Source organism: Uloborus diversus, chromosome 8, assembly GCF_026930045.1.
Source record: "Uloborus diversus isolate 005 chromosome 8, Udiv.v.3.1, whole genome shotgun sequence".
Classification (NCBI taxonomy): Eukaryota; Metazoa; Arthropoda; class Arachnida; order Araneae; family Uloboridae; genus Uloborus; species Uloborus diversus.
In genome coordinates, this window is record NC_072738.1 from 7335801 (window position 1) to 7354224 (window position 18424).

General features: G+C 34.9%; 1 protein-coding gene across 1 annotated transcript in view; it reads right to left on the reverse strand.

The window, feature by feature from the left end:
- Positions 1 to 9882, reverse strand: part of LOC129227904 (recQ-mediated genome instability protein 1-like) — a 56774-nt gene extending 46892 nt beyond the window's left edge. The window contains exons 1-2 of the mRNA XM_054862525.1: positions 9766 to 9882; positions 9548 to 9694 (exon numbers count right to left, since the gene is read on the reverse strand). Of these exons, the coding sequence (XP_054718500.1) occupies positions 9548 to 9694; positions 9766 to 9882 (264 nt within the window). The remainder of the gene's footprint in view (positions 1 to 9547; positions 9695 to 9765) is intronic.
- Positions 9883 to 18424: the final 8542 nt, after the last annotated feature.

The following is an 18424-nucleotide window of genomic DNA, read 5'->3' on the forward strand; positions in this document are numbered from 1 at the left end:
TCGGTGTCATTTCAAACTTTCTTTAAATGACGACACAGTTCTTGAGGAGATTTATTTACAGCTATGTACAGGAAATGTAGTTACAACTGCTAAATAATTCATCAGCAATTAAGCAAATATCAATGAACACCGTAAACTCAACGTCCCACACATATTTACTTCAAAATACGCAAAAACACAGCGCAAAGGCTAATACACACAGAGCTAAATACATGCTCTTCAGCGCACGGCTGATACGATTCACAAGCAAAACTTACTCTTCCATTCAAAAGCCACACGGCTTTTATACTGCTTTGGAAAGTTTGACAAAATTCTACAACTTTCTCATATTTTCTTTTTATTCCATTCACAAATCTTATTATTCAGAAATGGGGGAACCATATACCTCAGTTGAATGTTAAGGGGTTGGATATACATTACAAGAAACTATTTACAGTTTACGTTTCTAAGATAATTTTAGATGAAAAATAACGGAATTAACTCCAAATTTAGATAGATTACAACAAATTAATCACAAAAATAATTACTATTTACAGAATTTGTAACAATATTCAACCATTATATATCTGATTGTTTTGTGTTAACCAAGACACTTAAGAAGGCACACACATGTATACAAACCTCATGGAAAATTTGGCGAAATGGATTCGGGCACAGTCAAAATACATGCCTAATTGCCTACAAATTTACATAAATACGCAGACATCGTGAAAATCTAAAGCCTTAATTCGTTTAGCCGTAACTAAAATGGAAATTTATATTGAAATCTGAGTGACAAATTTTTCCTGATGACCATACTTCCTTTTCTAGGCACAAGGAAGTAATTCTCCTCCTTTTGTAGTCCAAATAGTGTAAATTTTTAATCTGGAAGAATTTTCCGAATAATCCGAGGTGACATGTGCCCTGATTATCTCGGATTTTCGAGACTCTACTGTACATATAAAAATTTGGAGCAATAAAAAAAAATAAATACATTTGAACAAATCATCAATACAGGTCCGGTTCTATGAATTTTGGGCCTCCGTGCAAAAAAGCAGTATGACCCTATTTGCATACTGGATTTCTACGCCACTGAGAGCCACGTGCCCCTTTATTACAGTGGGCCCCTGCACTGTGGGTACGTAGATCTGGGTCAGCATCTATATCAAATTCTTTGCGCATACATTTCGAAAATACAAAAATAAAGCAATCATTCACTTCACTTTGATTTCATCAACTACTAGCTGTACCCGACGCGTGTTGCTATGCCAACAAAAAAATATATCATTATACTGATTTTCATGACAATCGGTTGAACGGGGCAGAAGTTGCTACTCTGCAGTGCCACCTGGTGACGAGTGGCTTCAATGAGCATATTATGCACCTTCTCCGTGGAAAAATACATATATATATAGCAATTTTCATAATAATCGGTCCAGGTATCAAGTGAAGCCGTGACTATACTCAAATTTTGTACTCACGCAGTTTGCAAGATCAATCAGTCGCTAAAAATATCAAATAGAAAAAGTTTTAAATCCCCCCCGTTGCATGAAAAGCCATAAAACAATAAAGAAAGAATTTATTTGTTCAAACTCAAGAAAAATGGCAACAGCTAACTTCTTATCAATGAGATCTTTCACGCGAATGAATTTCTGCAGCCAATAATTTTATTCGTATTTATCCAATGGATTGTGACTTAAATTGGAATAAAAAAGGAACTATCGATTGGATTTTTTTCGAACTGGTCTATAAACATTCCCGGTACCAAAAAATAACAAACGGTGAAAGTTTCAGCCAAATCTGCCGGGTAGTTTTTGAGTTCATGGATGACATACAGACAAACATTCATTTTTATATATATAGATAGATTTCTATATATGAAAGCCTTGTTTTTGCTCATATTTGTTTTTTCTCTTTCTCTAGGACGGATACAAGGGAGGAGCAATGGGGGCGATCTACTGAGGGACCTTTCACCGCAATTTTTTTCCGAATTGAGGTCCTAAAATGAATGTGTAGGCAATCTTTGATACAATGTTGAACAAAGGAATCTGGTTTGAATGTTTCTCTTGGAAAATTTTTGGACTTGAAGTTTCGAAACTACAAATTTAGATTCTTTAGTGATTTTAGGAGGAGGGGTTTGGAGGCCTTCTCCCAGGCCCAGTGGCAAAAAGTTTTGTAGCTGTCTGCGACAAGCTTTTAGAACTTCATAATCTGTCTGCAAAATTTCGGGAGTGGTTTCAATAAAAAAAATAAACCAGTCTTTTTAAATAATTATTTTTGAAATAAGGCAGGACCCCCCCCCCCCCCCCCCCCCAAAGACGATGGTTCACTTCCCCAAATTCTTTGAAGCACTCCCCTCCCAAGAAAGAGACCCCCCTCCCCCAAACTGAGACTTAAATCTTTCTCAAATTACCTCCTAAAAGTTTCAATGGTGCAATCTAATGACCCCTCACCCCTCTGTCCTTGGTGGGCACCTGACATTTGCAAACATGTGTTGGCTATTGAACAGGGCTTTGTCCAGGATTTTTCACAGGGTCCATTTTATTTGTGAAAAATCAATTCATTTTTTGAAAGTATAAAAATGGCTCATAAAAGAATTTTTTAAAAATTGTTTTAGAATTGCATTTTAGAAGCCTATGATAAACAGTTCATTAATATCTATAGACACAGTTGCAGAAAAACTAAAATTAAACCATCTATTCAGCAGTTAAGTTTTTGACTCAAACATAAACAGAATTTCGTTTTTAAAATGGTGTTTTAATGGACTTTTCATTTATTTGCCTCCATATGAAGCAAAGTTAGGTTGAAAAAAAAGAGTAAAATTTCAATTCTCATATCGGATGCAATCAGATTGCATTTATCAAAATGGAAGCAATAAAAGTATAAAAAAGGTAAATAAAAAAGTTTATTAACATAAAATAATTTTAGAATTACCATTTAACAGGGGTGCATATTGAATTTTATTAATATCACTGACATATTCACCGAAAATTCGGAGTCTTGAAAAAAAAAAAAAAGGATCTGTAAAGGTTTAACACCAGACACTAAATGGCGATAATTTTAAAGCTGGTAACCGTATTTGAAGTGATCGCATTTTCAATGCGATGATAATTTTCTTTCTTTCTTTTTTTTTTTTTAAAGTCATTAGCGGGAAGAAAAAGTTCTTACACTGAGTTTTTAGAGAACTTTATAACACTGCTAACAATATGATAAAAACAAACAAGCAAAATTATTCACTACGTTAGTTAAGTATCGCTTGCATCACAGAAATATGCCGACTTTATTTTTTTGTACACAGAAATATGCGTTATTTTGATTTTAGATTTACTTTTTCAGTAAACAATTTGAAAAAGATCGTTTTGTTTTGGTTTATAAGTGCCACAGGCAGGCAAACAAGAATAATCAGGTGTGTGATCATTCTCTCCCTGCGTCAGCAGTTCATTATGTCCGACAGGTGCGGACAGCTTTATTTTTTTATTTTTTTTTATTTTTTTTTTTTTTTTTGCGGACAATTTTTTTTATTTTTTTTTTTTAGCGTGGACAGAACTGTCCGCGATAGGGTTCCGTTGTCCGCGACATCGTCGCCGTGTCGCGGCATTTCTGCCACTGGGCTCCCAGGCATTTCTCAAAATGTAAGCCTAAAATATAGGCCGATTGTAGACACGTTATGTGTAAGTAGGAATGGGTTCAGTGACTTTCCTCTGGTATAGTTGGAACTGAGTTCCGAAAAAATAGAAAATGCAATTTTGGACAATCTTCAATGATGTTGGGGGGGGGGGGGGGGTCAAAACGTTACACTGAAATTATTATGAAATTTATTTATTTTTTTAAAAAAGAATTTTAAAATACTCTATCAATTGAAAAGGAAAAGAATAGGTTTGGGAATCACCTTGGCTAAATTTCTAGAGACGTACCGAGTACTCGGTAACTACTCGGTACTCGGCCTACTCGGCCAATTTGCCGAGTACTCGGTACTCGGCCAAATTCTGATCAGATACTCGGCCAATACCGAGTAGTTGCAAAAAATTGAGTATTGTCCAAGACAGATACTAAAATTTATAGGAAACAGAGCAAGCATTATATTCTGCAATCATTTACAATTAAAATTTATAAGTCAAACTTAAATTTTGAGAAAAATGAAGTTTGTAATGCTTCAATGGAATAAATCTTTATTTTAATGTCCCCAAAGTTAATAAAACTTATTTATTAAAAATTATGCAAAAAAGGTAAGTATAGAAAATAAGGAATTTTTATAATAAAAATGGATTTTTGCTACAAACAAAAATTAGTTATAAAAAATATAAAAATACCTTTGCTTAAAAAATAAAAGAAAATAAAACAACGTTAAAAGCACAGTGCAGGAACACTGCAGACACATGTTTTGGCATTACAAGGAATTTCTTTTTCAATGCACAAAATGGGAGCTCGTGGATTTAAAGGCATCCGACAAAAGTCGGATTTTATTTGTCGTATGTCTTTACATTCTTTAGCTCACATGTTATGCACTGAAAAAGACGTTCCTTGTAACGGGGGGGTCAGAAACACGTGTTTGCAGTGTTCCTGCACATTTGTTTTATCTGCTTTTAAAAATTATGTTTGGCGAACTAGAACTATAATTGATTGGTATACAGTGAAACCCCTCCTAACGGACACCTCTCAAAGGCAGACACCCCTGTTATGTGGATAATTTTTAATTTCCCAGTTCCAATGCAAATAACATTATTAAACCTATGTCCTGAGGACACCTCTCTATTGCGGGAAAAAAAAATTGTCCTGTTAGTGTCCGCATTAGAGTGATTTCACTGTAATTTGTTTTAATTCCAACTTGATTAATCATACCTTTTATTTATTTATTTTTAATTTTAAAAATAATTTTTTTGTAAAATTTTTGACACAAACAAAATTGTTTATATGATGCATAATTAAATTTCCGCAGGAATTTAGTTTTAAAAACTATTATATGGACAAGCGGGTCTATACTACTATTCCAATAAGTTCAAAATTCATCACATGTGTGTCGGTGGTTCTTCTTAAAACATAATTGGTACTTGGTAACTCGGCCGAGTAGTGAAAGGCCGAGTACTCGGTAACTCGGTACTCGGCCGAGTAGTGAAAGGCCGAGTACTCGGTACTCGGCTACTCGGCCAAAGTGCTACTCGGTACTTCTCTATAAATTTCTATATTTTATTTGTTTTAAGATAAAAACAGCAGTCAACCCCCCACCCCTAAGGCAGATGTAAATCAGATATGTTAGAAGAAAGAAGGGAAAAAAAAAGCCTTCTTGAAACTTTTCTGGATTTGGCTCTTTCTTGAAACTAGAAAACGTTCAGATTCTGTACAACATAAAATAAGGTGGATATAAGGCGTTCACAAATGATGTCACTCTTTGAGGGGCTTCTGAAAATTGTGAGCCTATGTCAAGGGGGAGGGAGAGGATAACAAGAAGTGCGACATCACACTTTTTGTTATACAATTTGATAACAATAACCGACTGATAACAATAACCGAAAAGAATCCAGGAGACACAAAATAATAATTTTTTTCCAATTAAAGTGCATTTATTTTGGCAACCACAAATTAAAATCACAATGACTCAACTGAAAACAGTTTTAAATTAAATTATTAAATTAACAGAATGGAAATATCTGAATTATAAAAGTTAAAGCTAAATTACGCAATTTTTAATCACATAGTAATAGGTGAAAGTAAAATATGACTATTTTCCCTGACATTCGTAAACCAGTTTCAAAGCACATTCAGCTTTTCTATCTTTTCCAGCATGGTTTTGCTTGTTGTTTAAATTTTAATTTAACTTCGCTTTGTTTTCAATTTCGACACAATTCTTTAATAGTTTACAAAGTAATGGCAACAATGAAGGTCCTACATCAATGCCTGTAACATGTTAAGCGACTGAATTTTTTAGGTGCAAAAGAAAGTTTTCTTGGGTGGAGTCTGTGGTCACCAGACTTAGATAAAATGAAAAGCTTTCTGCGAACACAAATCCTAACTGGAAAATTTTCTGCAAATAACTATTTTGCCTTATTCACGCTTTTATACAAAAATATAAAAAAGGGGGGGGGAGGGAACTTTATTTCTATTTATTTATTTATTTATTTTAAAACAGCATATAGTTTATGCTTACTTTTCACTAACTGAAGAAAACTGCTTAAACTATTATTTTTTGCTCAATATCAATCACATGATCATTATTATTACTTTCATTTTACAGTGAAAAAGTTCATGTAGATCTGATAAAACATGAGCTACCTGCTTTTTACTTGAAAATTTTAAGAAGATATTTGATTTTGTACACAAATCAACAAAACTACTTATTTGTTTGAAATTAAGTATTTCTGCAAAAATAAATACTGTATTTTCTGCATGTTATCTGTTAAAAAAGTTTTAAATTAGTGCTCCCCTCCCCCCCCCCCCTCTTTCTACGCCAACGCATTTGAACTCAATTTACAGCGGGAGTGATCGTTCCGTAGTCTGTAAAGTTGTTTATTTTATGTACTTGAATTTTCCCCTTACGCGATCCAGGCTGTGTAAAATAAAAAACTATATAGTCATAGTAGGAGCGGTCTCGACTTGATTTGCAACTGTTGACTCCTTTGTCTTTTAAGTAATTAGCGTACTATAATCGCGATTTCAAGAAGAAATAATTATTTTTTAGATTAATTTTGCATAAGATTTAGAAGAAACAGAAATAAAATGTGGGGTTTTATAGAATTTTTTTTAAAATTAACGTTAGTAGTGAAAAATAAATTTCTGCAGAGCCAAAAATTTTCTGCGAACGCCGTTCGTGCGTTCGTCTATATTATGCAAGACTGGTGGTCACTGGGGGCGAACTTTCTGTAGCTTCATTCCTAGAAAAATTTTGAACTGCTATTGAAAACCACAAAATGTTACACAGAAAGTTAGTCTCGTGAGGGTTTGCATATGTATTTCTGTTAGTTGAGGAATAAAAACGGGGATAAAATAGAAAGTTTATGAAAAAGTGATAACAATAAACGAAGACGCTGATTACAATATCCGACTTTTTTTAACGCGTGTTTACATACAAGTGTTCCGGGACTTCGTGATTCTGATAATATTAAGAGAATGATAACATTAACCATGATCATGGGTGCCACTCTAAAAATTGGCCAGGACTGAAAAGCGCGTGGTTCCATTTCGCCACCAAAATGTTAGCGCTTAGTTTGTTTGATGCTTTAGACATATATAATGCTAATTTTTGATGCTGTAACTATATAGTAAAACCAAATTGTAAGATTAAGTAAAAATTAAAACCTAAATAAAAAAATAACATATCATTGTCCAAGATTTTTAGGAGGTAAAAGTAGAAAAAGAACCTAATAATAAAATACAATTAAAAACTTGCTATTTGCTACTGCAGAAAAAAAGCTTCAGATTGTATAGTTCATGTTACATAAATAGTTCATAATTCATACAAAAAAAAAAGTAATTAAAAAAAATTCAGGTATGAGATTCTTGGCTATAAGATGCATTGTGAAAAAAACTTTAACGAAATTTTCCAGATTAAGATAAGAATGGTTGAAATCAACAGATTGAGTATCTTATAAGTTATTTTTTGGAAAAAAAACAGCTTATATTTTTAACTTTAGCAGATGGGCCGGTTTTTTGTCCTCAGAAGAATAAGACCTTTTTTGTGAGTGAGAGATTCAAAAGTAAAGATTTGTTTCATCTATATAAACCATTTTGAACATGAAAAAAAAACGATGGCCGAAACTTTTGAAAAGAGGGAATTCCGTCCCTTGGACGGAAGTGTGGCAGCCATGACCATGATCACATTAAGCACCAATACAGGGCTTCGTCGGCGCCTACTGCAGCGCCGTGTCCAAGGGGAGGGTTTTAGGGGTTAAACCCCTCCCTTGGGGAAAAAATAAGCAAAATGAAGAAAATGTATATTTGACTTAAATTTGCTTTAATGAGAAAGTTTGCGTTCAGCGTTTTTATTTTATTTTAATTTTCTCTCTGAAGTCTTTTGCGATTTACAACTGCTAAAGCCCTACAAACTGATGTAATATTTCGGAAAAAGTGTGATGGACGAACTGTTGAATGATCTACCAATGCAAAGAAAGAATATTGCTTATTGTAAGGAGCTTATGGTGAATTTGGCATATGTTACATCTATGAAGATGCATTAGTGATTGTGCTTGGCTATGTAATTGGCATCTGCAATGAGCTCTTTCTTGTTTAGTTTATTAAGCATTATTTCAGAACATAACAACCTGATATACATTCTACATTATAAAAGAATTTGTGAAGAGTTTTTAATACTCATTGCAATATACTACATAGTAAACAGATTTAATTAAAAAGAAGCAAGCAAAGTTTGATTAAAGCGAATCTGTGAAACGAAGGAATACTTGGGTAACTTGTACAGCTAGAGGTATCCTTCAAGAATACAGCAGTCCTTACATGTGAATAAACGCCATACTGGGATCGGCAATTTGTCGTAAAACTAAAAGCTGTAAGGGGGTTGAATTCTCCCCCCCCCCCTACTGGTAAGATTAAAACCCCTCCCTTTACGAAAATCTGGACACGGGCCTGGCCTACTGTATTGGTGAAACATAATGTGACAAGTGAGAAAAGGAGGGAGAGGAGGTCAAAAATGTTGAAAATAAGTGTGACATCATCTTTGGACAGCCTCATAGTTGCATTTTGTAAAAAGTGCCGTTTTTTTGCTATGCATAGTTCTATTCTTTAGATTCAAAAATTAGTTGCATAGTGCAGAGTGGATTGAAAGTTAAGACTAGTTGTCACTAGGGTTGCACCTAAAATTTAATTGGTATTCAGTGTACCACATATTTGGCAGACAAATGGAAAATTCGGATAGGCCGAATTCTTTAATATTTTTCAACCGCATTGTAAACATTTTTAAATACTCGACAATTGGCAAACAAATACAATTTTTTTTTTTTCACTATGAATAAAACTATACTATGGTCTAAGTTTCTTTCAAAATTTTACTTCTTAATTCAAAGATATTTTAATTTGAGAAAATAAGAAAACATACAGACGTTTGGTTTAAATTTTGTTGCTTTTCAATTTTTCTTAAATCTTATGTCACATTACATTATCATAAGTATTACTAACTCATTTAAATATAAAACAGTAACTAGGAAAAAAAAAACCTTTTATTTTTAAGTGTGTATGAATTGCTAAGTTGTCAGCAAATTGTTTTAAAAAATATGCAGCAAAAAATAAATAAATAAATAAAATAATAATAATTTAAAAAAAAAAATCATTTCAGAAAGATCAAAAAAGATCCGCCAATAATTTGCTTCAGGATATGACTTCAGGAAAGAGGACAAAACTCGAAATTTTAGGAATTTTGGGATAAAATTTTAGGAATTTTAGGACGCTTCCTACCCCTGAAATAGCCATATGTGGCTTTGCCAAGTTTGATTAAAAGTTGATGGGTAAAACATTAAGATTGAGGTCTTCGCATGTAGCCATTGTAAATTATGTAAACTCAACATCTGATGAAGTATTCAGGAATTACGATTTCAAAATTTTGCAAGAAGTACAAAGGTATTATTACCTGAAGAACATAGGGCCCGTTCAAAGTGGTTTTTTGTACAGTAAGTAAATCTCGAGGCAGAACTGGCACTTGGATTTCTTCTAAATCGGCAGCGAGAAACTGTTCATAGACATAATTCCTCAGTCTCTGAGTTGAAAGCTGTAACCCCTGAAATATTTAAAATTCATGAGTCATTAATATAACAGAAAATATTAGAAAACGTATAAGCGAAATCTCACAGAATGTTCTTGCTTTACGAAAGCGGCACAAGCTTCAATCCATTCTGATGAAACAACAATGTGTTGATCTTTGAAGAATTTTTTAATGTCTAAAACTTCAGATCCTGAAACTGACATCACATAAATGCTCGATACATTTAAACAAATAAGTTAATTAAAAATGCGAGACGCGGGATGAGTTCAAAACAATTATTGCAGTTGCAGTTAAATAAGAGTGAGGAGAGTCAAATTTTCGCAGACTTCGCCTCTCTTGGTTGCGTTCGACGAACCTCACCGATCTACCGGTAAATAACCGGTTACAAACCGCAGTGTTCTATGATAAACCGGTTACCGAATCGGTTACCATCCTAAGCAGTTGATTGGTTGATTGGAGCACGTGATCATTAGCTGTTAAGTGATTAACTAATCGGGTGCTACCAGTCGTGCTCGTCGAACGTTAGCTTTCAGTGATTGCGTTCGACGAATCTCACTGGTCGACCGGTAAGTAACCGGTTACAAACCGCAGCGTTCTATCATCTATCGGTTTACTTACCGGTTACTATTTTCAGCTGTTGATTGGTTGATTGGAGCACGTGATCATTAGCTGTCACATGATTAACTAACCGGTCGCTCCCGGGCGAGCTCGTCGAACGCAACCAATGAAGAAAATAAAATAAAATGGTCACGTGATAAACGGATTTAAGCTTTTAATTCCGTTATACTCCTAATAATACCTAATAATAAAATCCAACGAACTATAGGGGGCACTGAAGTCACTGTCTAATGGCGGACTTAAAAACTAAAACAAACACACATGGTAACGAAGAAAATGCTAAAAGTTTTGTGATTTTTGTTCGTACGTATGATTTTTTCGCTTTATTCTTTTTAAATTAATTTTCAAAGTCTTGTGAATATTCTGGCCCACGTAGAAAGAAATGAGAATTCAAAAAGCATTACTAAACGTCAAAGATTAATGCAAACTACGTAGTTCGTAGTTCTAAGCAGCTATTTCCACGATGTTGAATTCGATATTTATCAATTCTTGATAAAACTAAATAATAATTGTGGCCTGACAAGAATAACAATTAGTGCTAGAAAATTCAATATGACATTACAAATTGTTATCGAAAGAAGATGATACTTTTTTGCCTTGCTTGGCTAGCGCTTATTGTTTCCCATTTGTAGCTGAGTTATTTCTCTCGAATTCCCGAATCGGTTAATTTAAAAATTTTCTGTTTCGATTTTTCTAATTTCTGAGTTACGATTTAATTGTGTCATGTTATGCAAATCATCAACAAAATTCTCACGGATATATGGGGGTAGTTTTCTTTTCAGTTGATTGACCATTATTTCTTTTCACTTATCGAATTCTGTAATCTTACTACCATTTATTCCACTCATGATAAAAATTAAAAATGGTTTAACTAAAAACGCAAAATCTCGCCAAGGCTACTTTGCTCGCACTATACTAAAACTATAACCCTAAACAAATTTGGCGAAACCTTTCAGCTGAGAATAAAAGGAATAAAGTAAATTCTTTCTCGGTTATTCATTTTGTTCTACGATAATATATTCAAGAAAATATTTTGCATACTGTCCATTCCAACTAAATGCTGCTGCAAAATATGGTAAGTTTAATTAATTTAAGATAAAAAAAACCCCATATTCTTACAAATTCATACAAAACAATAAAACTTTTTACCTTGGTGTGTGTCCGGAGACGAGGCGCTTGGCACGCAGTCCTCCAGATATGTGAAGCTGTTTAGCTTCTATAAAATAAAAGTTACAGTCACTTTTTCAAAATAAAATGAAGCATTTTGCTCTTCAAAAGACTGTAAAATTCTTTTTGTACTTCATTAAATACAAAGAAAATGCACTCCTTCGCACGACAAAAATATTTGATTTAAATACAGTATTTTTTTTATTCAAAAATGTTCAAACTAGCAGAGTCGTAATTTTCTTTTGGAGATTAGATTGGATCATAAAAGCCTTTACATGCTCATTTATTACCAAACTAGAGACAACAATATGGCTTTAACAAAGGGGGTTCTACACGATGTTAGCCCCAAAACCTGCCATAGCTGCGCTCATGGAAGTGACGGGTGTGCTACAACCTCCCACTTTTTCAGAAATGGGGCCTCAAATTTCATTATGATAAGGGGGGGGGGGAGACAAAAAATGAAAAGAAAACCTTTGCTGTCTTAAAAAATTAAAATAGTGATAATAAACGGAAAAAAAAATAGAATAACAGTTGCAAAAAGTATTTTTTCTTAAAAATTTTAAAAGAAAATGCAATCTTAAAATATTGATTAGGATCATCCAAGGTCGTGTATTTTTTCAGATTACTCAACAAAGGGTCACCGAAATGTACGTTTCAAAAAAATTTTTTAGCGAAAAAGAAGCATTCAGTATATTGCACAAACCCATAGCAAGCACCAGTTTAAAAAAAAATAGGAAAATAAACATGGTAACTTGATAGGGGTCGTCGACAAATTTACATTTCTAATTTTTCAACAAAAAGGTCATTTTGAAAATCACAGCTAAGCAAAGAAAAATACTTACTCCGACGAAATATTTTTAAGTTGAAAGAAGATAAAAATATAGTGATAGAGATTTAAAATATTGTAAAGAGAATAGTCACATTAGTAGTTTTAAGAGGAAGAGGGGGGGGGGGAGGAAGGTTCGGGTGTTCTCCCCTAAAATTTTTTCTAAGTTTCGGCTCTAAAAACTGTGAAAAAGTCCGAACTGTCCGAAATCTGTGAATCTGTGAATCATGGCTGTAGGCCAATTTCAGTACTGCTAGGGAAAGGGTCTGGGGAATAATGCCCATGGATTCGTTCCAGCACTTTTTTGAATTTGAAGTTCCAAAAACGCAAGTTTTAGATGAACTTCGATGATGTCCAAAAAACAAAATTTTAGGCTGTACTAAATGGCGCAAGTGGGGCGGGGGAGGGGCAGTGAAGCCTATATTTTTTTAACAGTGTAATTTTGGAAATGGTCTTTGACGGGCCTCTGTTTGCCTGACGTCGCCAAAGTTTATCGCATTTTGACTACAGCTTGGAAATATATTTTATTAAACCTTCATCTGCCTAAAATTAGCGATTTTCGAAGTCAATTTAGAAAATTTTTCCGAGAGAAGATCCTGATGATGACATATCTTTCCACATAAAAGGTTGACTGCATTTTAAAAGATGACCTGAAATTGAACTTTTGGGGCGTGTAACTTTCGGAACCTATCTTTTGTTCTAACGGAAACCACACGAATAGTGTAATAAAGAAAAAAGAATCAATTGGTAGTAATCGAAAAAGCATATTGAGACGTTTTCGAAACAAAAATTATTTACCCTTGCATCCCCGGTATCGAAATATAAGGTCTTGAAGTCAGCCAAAGTTTTAAGAAAAGCGCCAAATTTAAAGACGTAGCGAGAAATTGAAAGCATGTACAAATTTCTCGCCGACGCTTTCACCGTGTACGCGGCAGGAAATCCATCAGCAAACGTCTAAAGTTCATTACTCACAGAAACTCGTTAAATTTTTTAACTGTTCTTAAAATTCTGGCAAACTTTATGACCTCATATTTTGATAACCAGGACACGCGAGTAAATAATTCACGCGTCCAAAAGCATGTTTTATTATGCTTTTTTGATTGCTACTTATTCAGATTTCTTTCTTCGTGATTTATGGTTTCCTGGTAAATTGCACAATAAAAAAAATGCCATTTTTAAACTTATCAAAGATTTCATAAATTCTTTTATTTCTGTTTTTCTTTTTTTCCCTACCTCTCTTTAATTAAAACTTGATAAACATTTCAAGGAAGATGGTTAAGAAAAACAGTTTCAAGTCAAGTAATTCTCAGGAGCGATACTTCTTTCCTCAGAAAAATTCCTATAGAGGCAAGTTTCTTCTACACTCCCTCCCCCCACGAAGTTGGAATCCTTATGATCAGGTCTAAAATAGGAGTTGATCCAGGGGAAAGGAGATATACTTGATCAAGCCCCCTAAGCTGTTTGGAAAAAAGTTTTAAAATTTCAAAGAAAAGAAAAAAGTCCGGGAGAAGGCCACCGAAACTCTCTTTTCCTTCCTTAACATCGGGCCCGTCATTTCAAAAAATTCCAGAGCTTGGGGGGGGGGGGGGGGGGGGGACAATAAATTGTGTTCAATACATTATATTGGGCAAAACAACAAAATACGTTCAAAATGCCCAAGTCCACTATGTTTATAATCCCCCCCCCCCAGATCTAAATAATGGGCCTGCTTAACATCGCCATAAAATGACCTACAATTGCGTTTTTACGACCATAATTTTCAAAAAGTTTCTAGGCAGTGAGCACTTGAGACCTCCTCCCCCATGTCATTGAAGATCGTCCAAAATTTTATGTTTTCGGAGTTTCAATTTCTTGGTATGAGCGAGAAAGATAACTTTGAACCCCGAATCCTCATTTTTGCAGTGAAGTTCGCACAAAAGAAGGTCCACAATCGTGTTTTTAAAGCTCCTAAAAATAGTTTCCTGGAAAAGGCTACAGAACCTCTCCTTTCCCTAACATCACAAAATATTGTCTAAAATTGTGTTTTTGGAGCTTGGATGTCAAACATTTCTAACAGAAAGAGATGATTGAGCAAAACTGCGTTTTTAGAACTTCAATTTCGAAATGGATGCCCTGCAATTGCGTTTTCAAGACTTCAATTAAAAAAAAAAATCCGAAGAAGATCTCTTAAAAACGTCTTCCCCAAATTTCCCAACGTCATCTAAGATCGTCTAATCAAGCTTCGTTTCTGAAACTTCAGTTTCGAAAAATTACCAGTGGAATATCTCTAAACTCCATACCTTAACCTAACGTCAAGAAAAATATGACCTTTATAAATCACGTTTCTTAGGACTTTAATTTATGAACACTTTCGAAACTTCTAGCGTCATCAAAGATGGTCCAAAAACTGCGCTTTTAGGACTCCAATTTCGAAAACTTTCCGAGGGAGATCCCTCATCTGGTTGATATAATAGCAATAAATTAAATATAGCATTCTTGTTTTTTCAAAGCAAAATGCTTTCTTATTATGACTCTATAACTCACGCTATTATTTTAGCTTCCATCACAGGTTGAAAAAGAAAATATTGAAAAGATAAATAAATAAAAAAATAAATAAAAAACTGAAATCTGACTATGAGTAAAATCACTAAAATGTTTGAAACAAAGTAAGTGATGTTTGATATCATCGTCTTATTCGGCGAAACAAGTCATCTGATGTGTTAGATAGTCCAATTTATTTAGTTCTATTGAAAGTCTCTTTCACATCAATAACATAAAAATTCAGTTCAAATGCCGTTGTCAACCACAGTTTTTTTTTTTTTTAAATCAACGCTCGACCACAGAATTCACTGTAAAAACACTTCAGAAACGTTCCTGGAAAATAATGAGCATCTGATGTGCCCAATTTCTGCCAAGGAACTTTCTGAAGAAATTGGAAATATCCACGGTGAAAACTTGGCATGTCCGGGGAACCTTCAGAATATATATATATATATATATATATATATATATATATATATATAAATTTGAATTTTGGCATCTTGAATTCAAATTATGTTTTTCGCAATCACGAGCGTGTGTGTGTATGTAGGCATATGTGTTTGTGTCTGTATGCAGGCATGACTGTGTGTATGTGTGTGTGTAGGCGTGTGTGTATGCGTGTGTGTGTAGGATATGGACGCAACCTGGAGACGGGTTTCGCAAGAGGAGCAGCATCGTGAGGCCGGTCGACGCGACGGTGGTGCCGGCAGAGGGTGCTGGTGGGAAAATAAAATGGTAGGAATTCAAAACAGTTAAATAAGAACAATAAGCAATCGTGATTGCTCAAAAAAAAAAGTTAAGTTAAATGTAATTGATTAGACCCTTCCTGGCTTACCAAGGAAACCCCAGACGCATCAATGCAACCATGGCCTATGCTAACACAAAATTGCAAGTAAGGAGAGCATCTCCCTTGCCTGCATTTTTGCCTAACAAAGCTTTAGCTATACATTTAGTACAGTAAAATTAGGCCGAAAAATTGCCAAACCCAAACATCCAAAAAAAAAAAAAATATATTAATTTGAATTTTTGTCATCTTGAATTCAAATTATGTTTTTCGCAATCACGAGCGTGTGTGTGTATGAATGCGCGTGTGTGTTTGTGTAGGCGCATGTGTGTGTGTGTGTGTTGTGTATGCAGTGCTGTGTGTGTACGCGCGTGTGTGTATGTAGACATATGTGTTTGTGTCTGTGTGGACATGAGTGTGTGTGTGTGTGTAGGAGTGTGTGTTTGTGTCTGTGCGCAGGCATGAGTGTGTGTATGTGCGTAGGCTTGTGTGTGTATGTGTGTAGGCGTGTGTGTGTATGTGTGTAGGCGTGTGTGTGTATGCGTGTGTGTGTAGGATATGGACGCAACGTGGAGACGGTTTTCGCAAGAGGAGCAGCATCGTGAGGCCGGTCGACGCGACAGTGGTGCTGGCAGAGGGTGCTGGTGGGAAAATAAAATGATAGGAATTCAAAACAGTCAAGTGAGAACAATAAGCAATCGTGATTGCTCAAAAAAAAAAAAAAGTCAGTTTAAAACTACTGCAAAATTACTTCTTACCCTATCCGCAAGAAGGGGTAAGAAGTCCCAGCATTTTGTACGTCGGGTTTGGGGGGAAAGGGTGAAGAACGAAAAAATCCTCTTTAAAAAACAAAACTTTTTTTCCTAAAACAATTACTCAAAAAAACACAGAAACTACACTCAAAAATGTAAAATAATAAACTCTAGTAGACATAAATGCTAATTAACTGGGATGCACAGGTTGGGGAGGGGGGGGGGGAGGGGTTCCATGGCGCAGATTGCGTCATTGGAATTTTTAAGGCAGTTTTTTCAAAGGGTATTTCTTTCTTTTTTGAGGACTTTTATTCTGGATGGGCACTTTGCAGCCCTTGAGGGGTGTGCCATCGCTTTGGGGGGGGGGGGGGAGGACCTTTCATTCTAAAATCAACGATTGCAGTTAAGTTCACAAAAACGTTTCACTGATTTTAAACTTTTCCGAAGTATAAAATGTCACACAATCCTAAATTTATCCAAGCCAGCTCAGTAAGAAATTTAGTTGTGACTGGAGTTATTTAACTGCTTAGAATGCTGGAGTGATATCTGAAGCTAAATCCCTGTGCAGCCCAAAAAAAGTCCAAATTAACTGTTTTTTTTCTCCTTCTTCTTCGTTAATTTACTTTAGCTTTTCTACAATCTTTTGCCATCACCGTAAGGGGGGATAAACCGAAATTGCCAATAGTGAGACAGCAATGCTGCAATTCTGCACCCTCCAAGTCGGTGGGGGTTCTCGTTTGCAAACACCAAGCTGCCTCTCTTTTACACAGCCGGTTATGTGAAGTATGCTAAATATGCGTACATATACTTGCAACACTGTCTGAAACTTTTGAGTACAATATGCAATTGAAAAAAAAAAAAGATAAAGGTGTTACATCAGGCTGCCCAACGATCCAAGACAGTGACAAATTTTGGTGGTCCAGAACCTGTAGTGATTCAATGATAGAACAAGTTTTGGTGAGAGGAATGATCAATACATCAGTAGAATGCTAAATATTTAGACCTTTATGTCTCCCAGTTTGGAGATCCCAATCCGTTTCTAAAGCCCATCAGAAGTTTCTTCCCTCTCATCTACAGGTATTGATTAAAGTTGGTAGTGGTATTGCTCGCTGATACTAGTCGGTCGCTGATACTAAGGTGAGTTGTGATGAGCCTTTTAACGTTGAGGTAGTAACATAAAAGGTTATTGAAGTCAAAATATTTAGTGGCATTTCTTTCTAAAGGAAGTATGCAGTTGAGTCTCTTGCTTCTGTTATGAGAGTAGTTACTATCTGTAAAGATGTGTAAACCCAAACCATCTTTTACTCCAAATGCTACATACAATAAGGATGTAATAACAAGTTGCTAAAATCTTCCAGTACGAGTTATGCACTGATCCTCCATCAGTATTCTATGAATCTGGTTTCATAAGAAAATAAATCCTGTATCCTTAAAGTGTTATTACCTGAAGCAAAAGATCCATCCACCATCACAAAACAAACAGCTGGTGTCATATATGTAAGAAAATGGAAGATACCTTCTCCATCATAGTTTTTTTCGGAAATGATCTGCAAGCTTCAAGAAAAGATGCCAGAGATGCAGTGTATATGTCACTTGTAAATATGGGAACGCTAGTGTCATTTTTGATGTGTACAAAGAAGGAGAAAGAATCACAGAAATATTATCTGCGTCCTGTTACACAACAGCCAAGTCTTCTGCTCTAGAAGGCTTTCTGTGAGTCATATCTTGTACTTGCTCTGAGAGGTTCATTGGAAATAGTTGGATGTTTGAAAAGTCTGAAAGTGGACTAAAGTGCTCAGCTATATGCACAAACTGAGTTGGACATAGCTGCAATAATAACGATTTTACCGAGGATCTAGATACCAAAAAAGATGTTGATAACGAAGACTCTTTGTTACAAGCTTGAAAAATTATTTGAAAACTCCAGTTCTGACAGAAAGTTAATCTCAATCTGATGACGTATTTGAGGCATGCATGTATATATAAAGTAAATTAAAATCTTTGATTTCAAATACTGCAAAAAAGCAATATAGTAGACGGGAAAAAACAATTCAGCGTACTTTTTTTGACCATTTAAT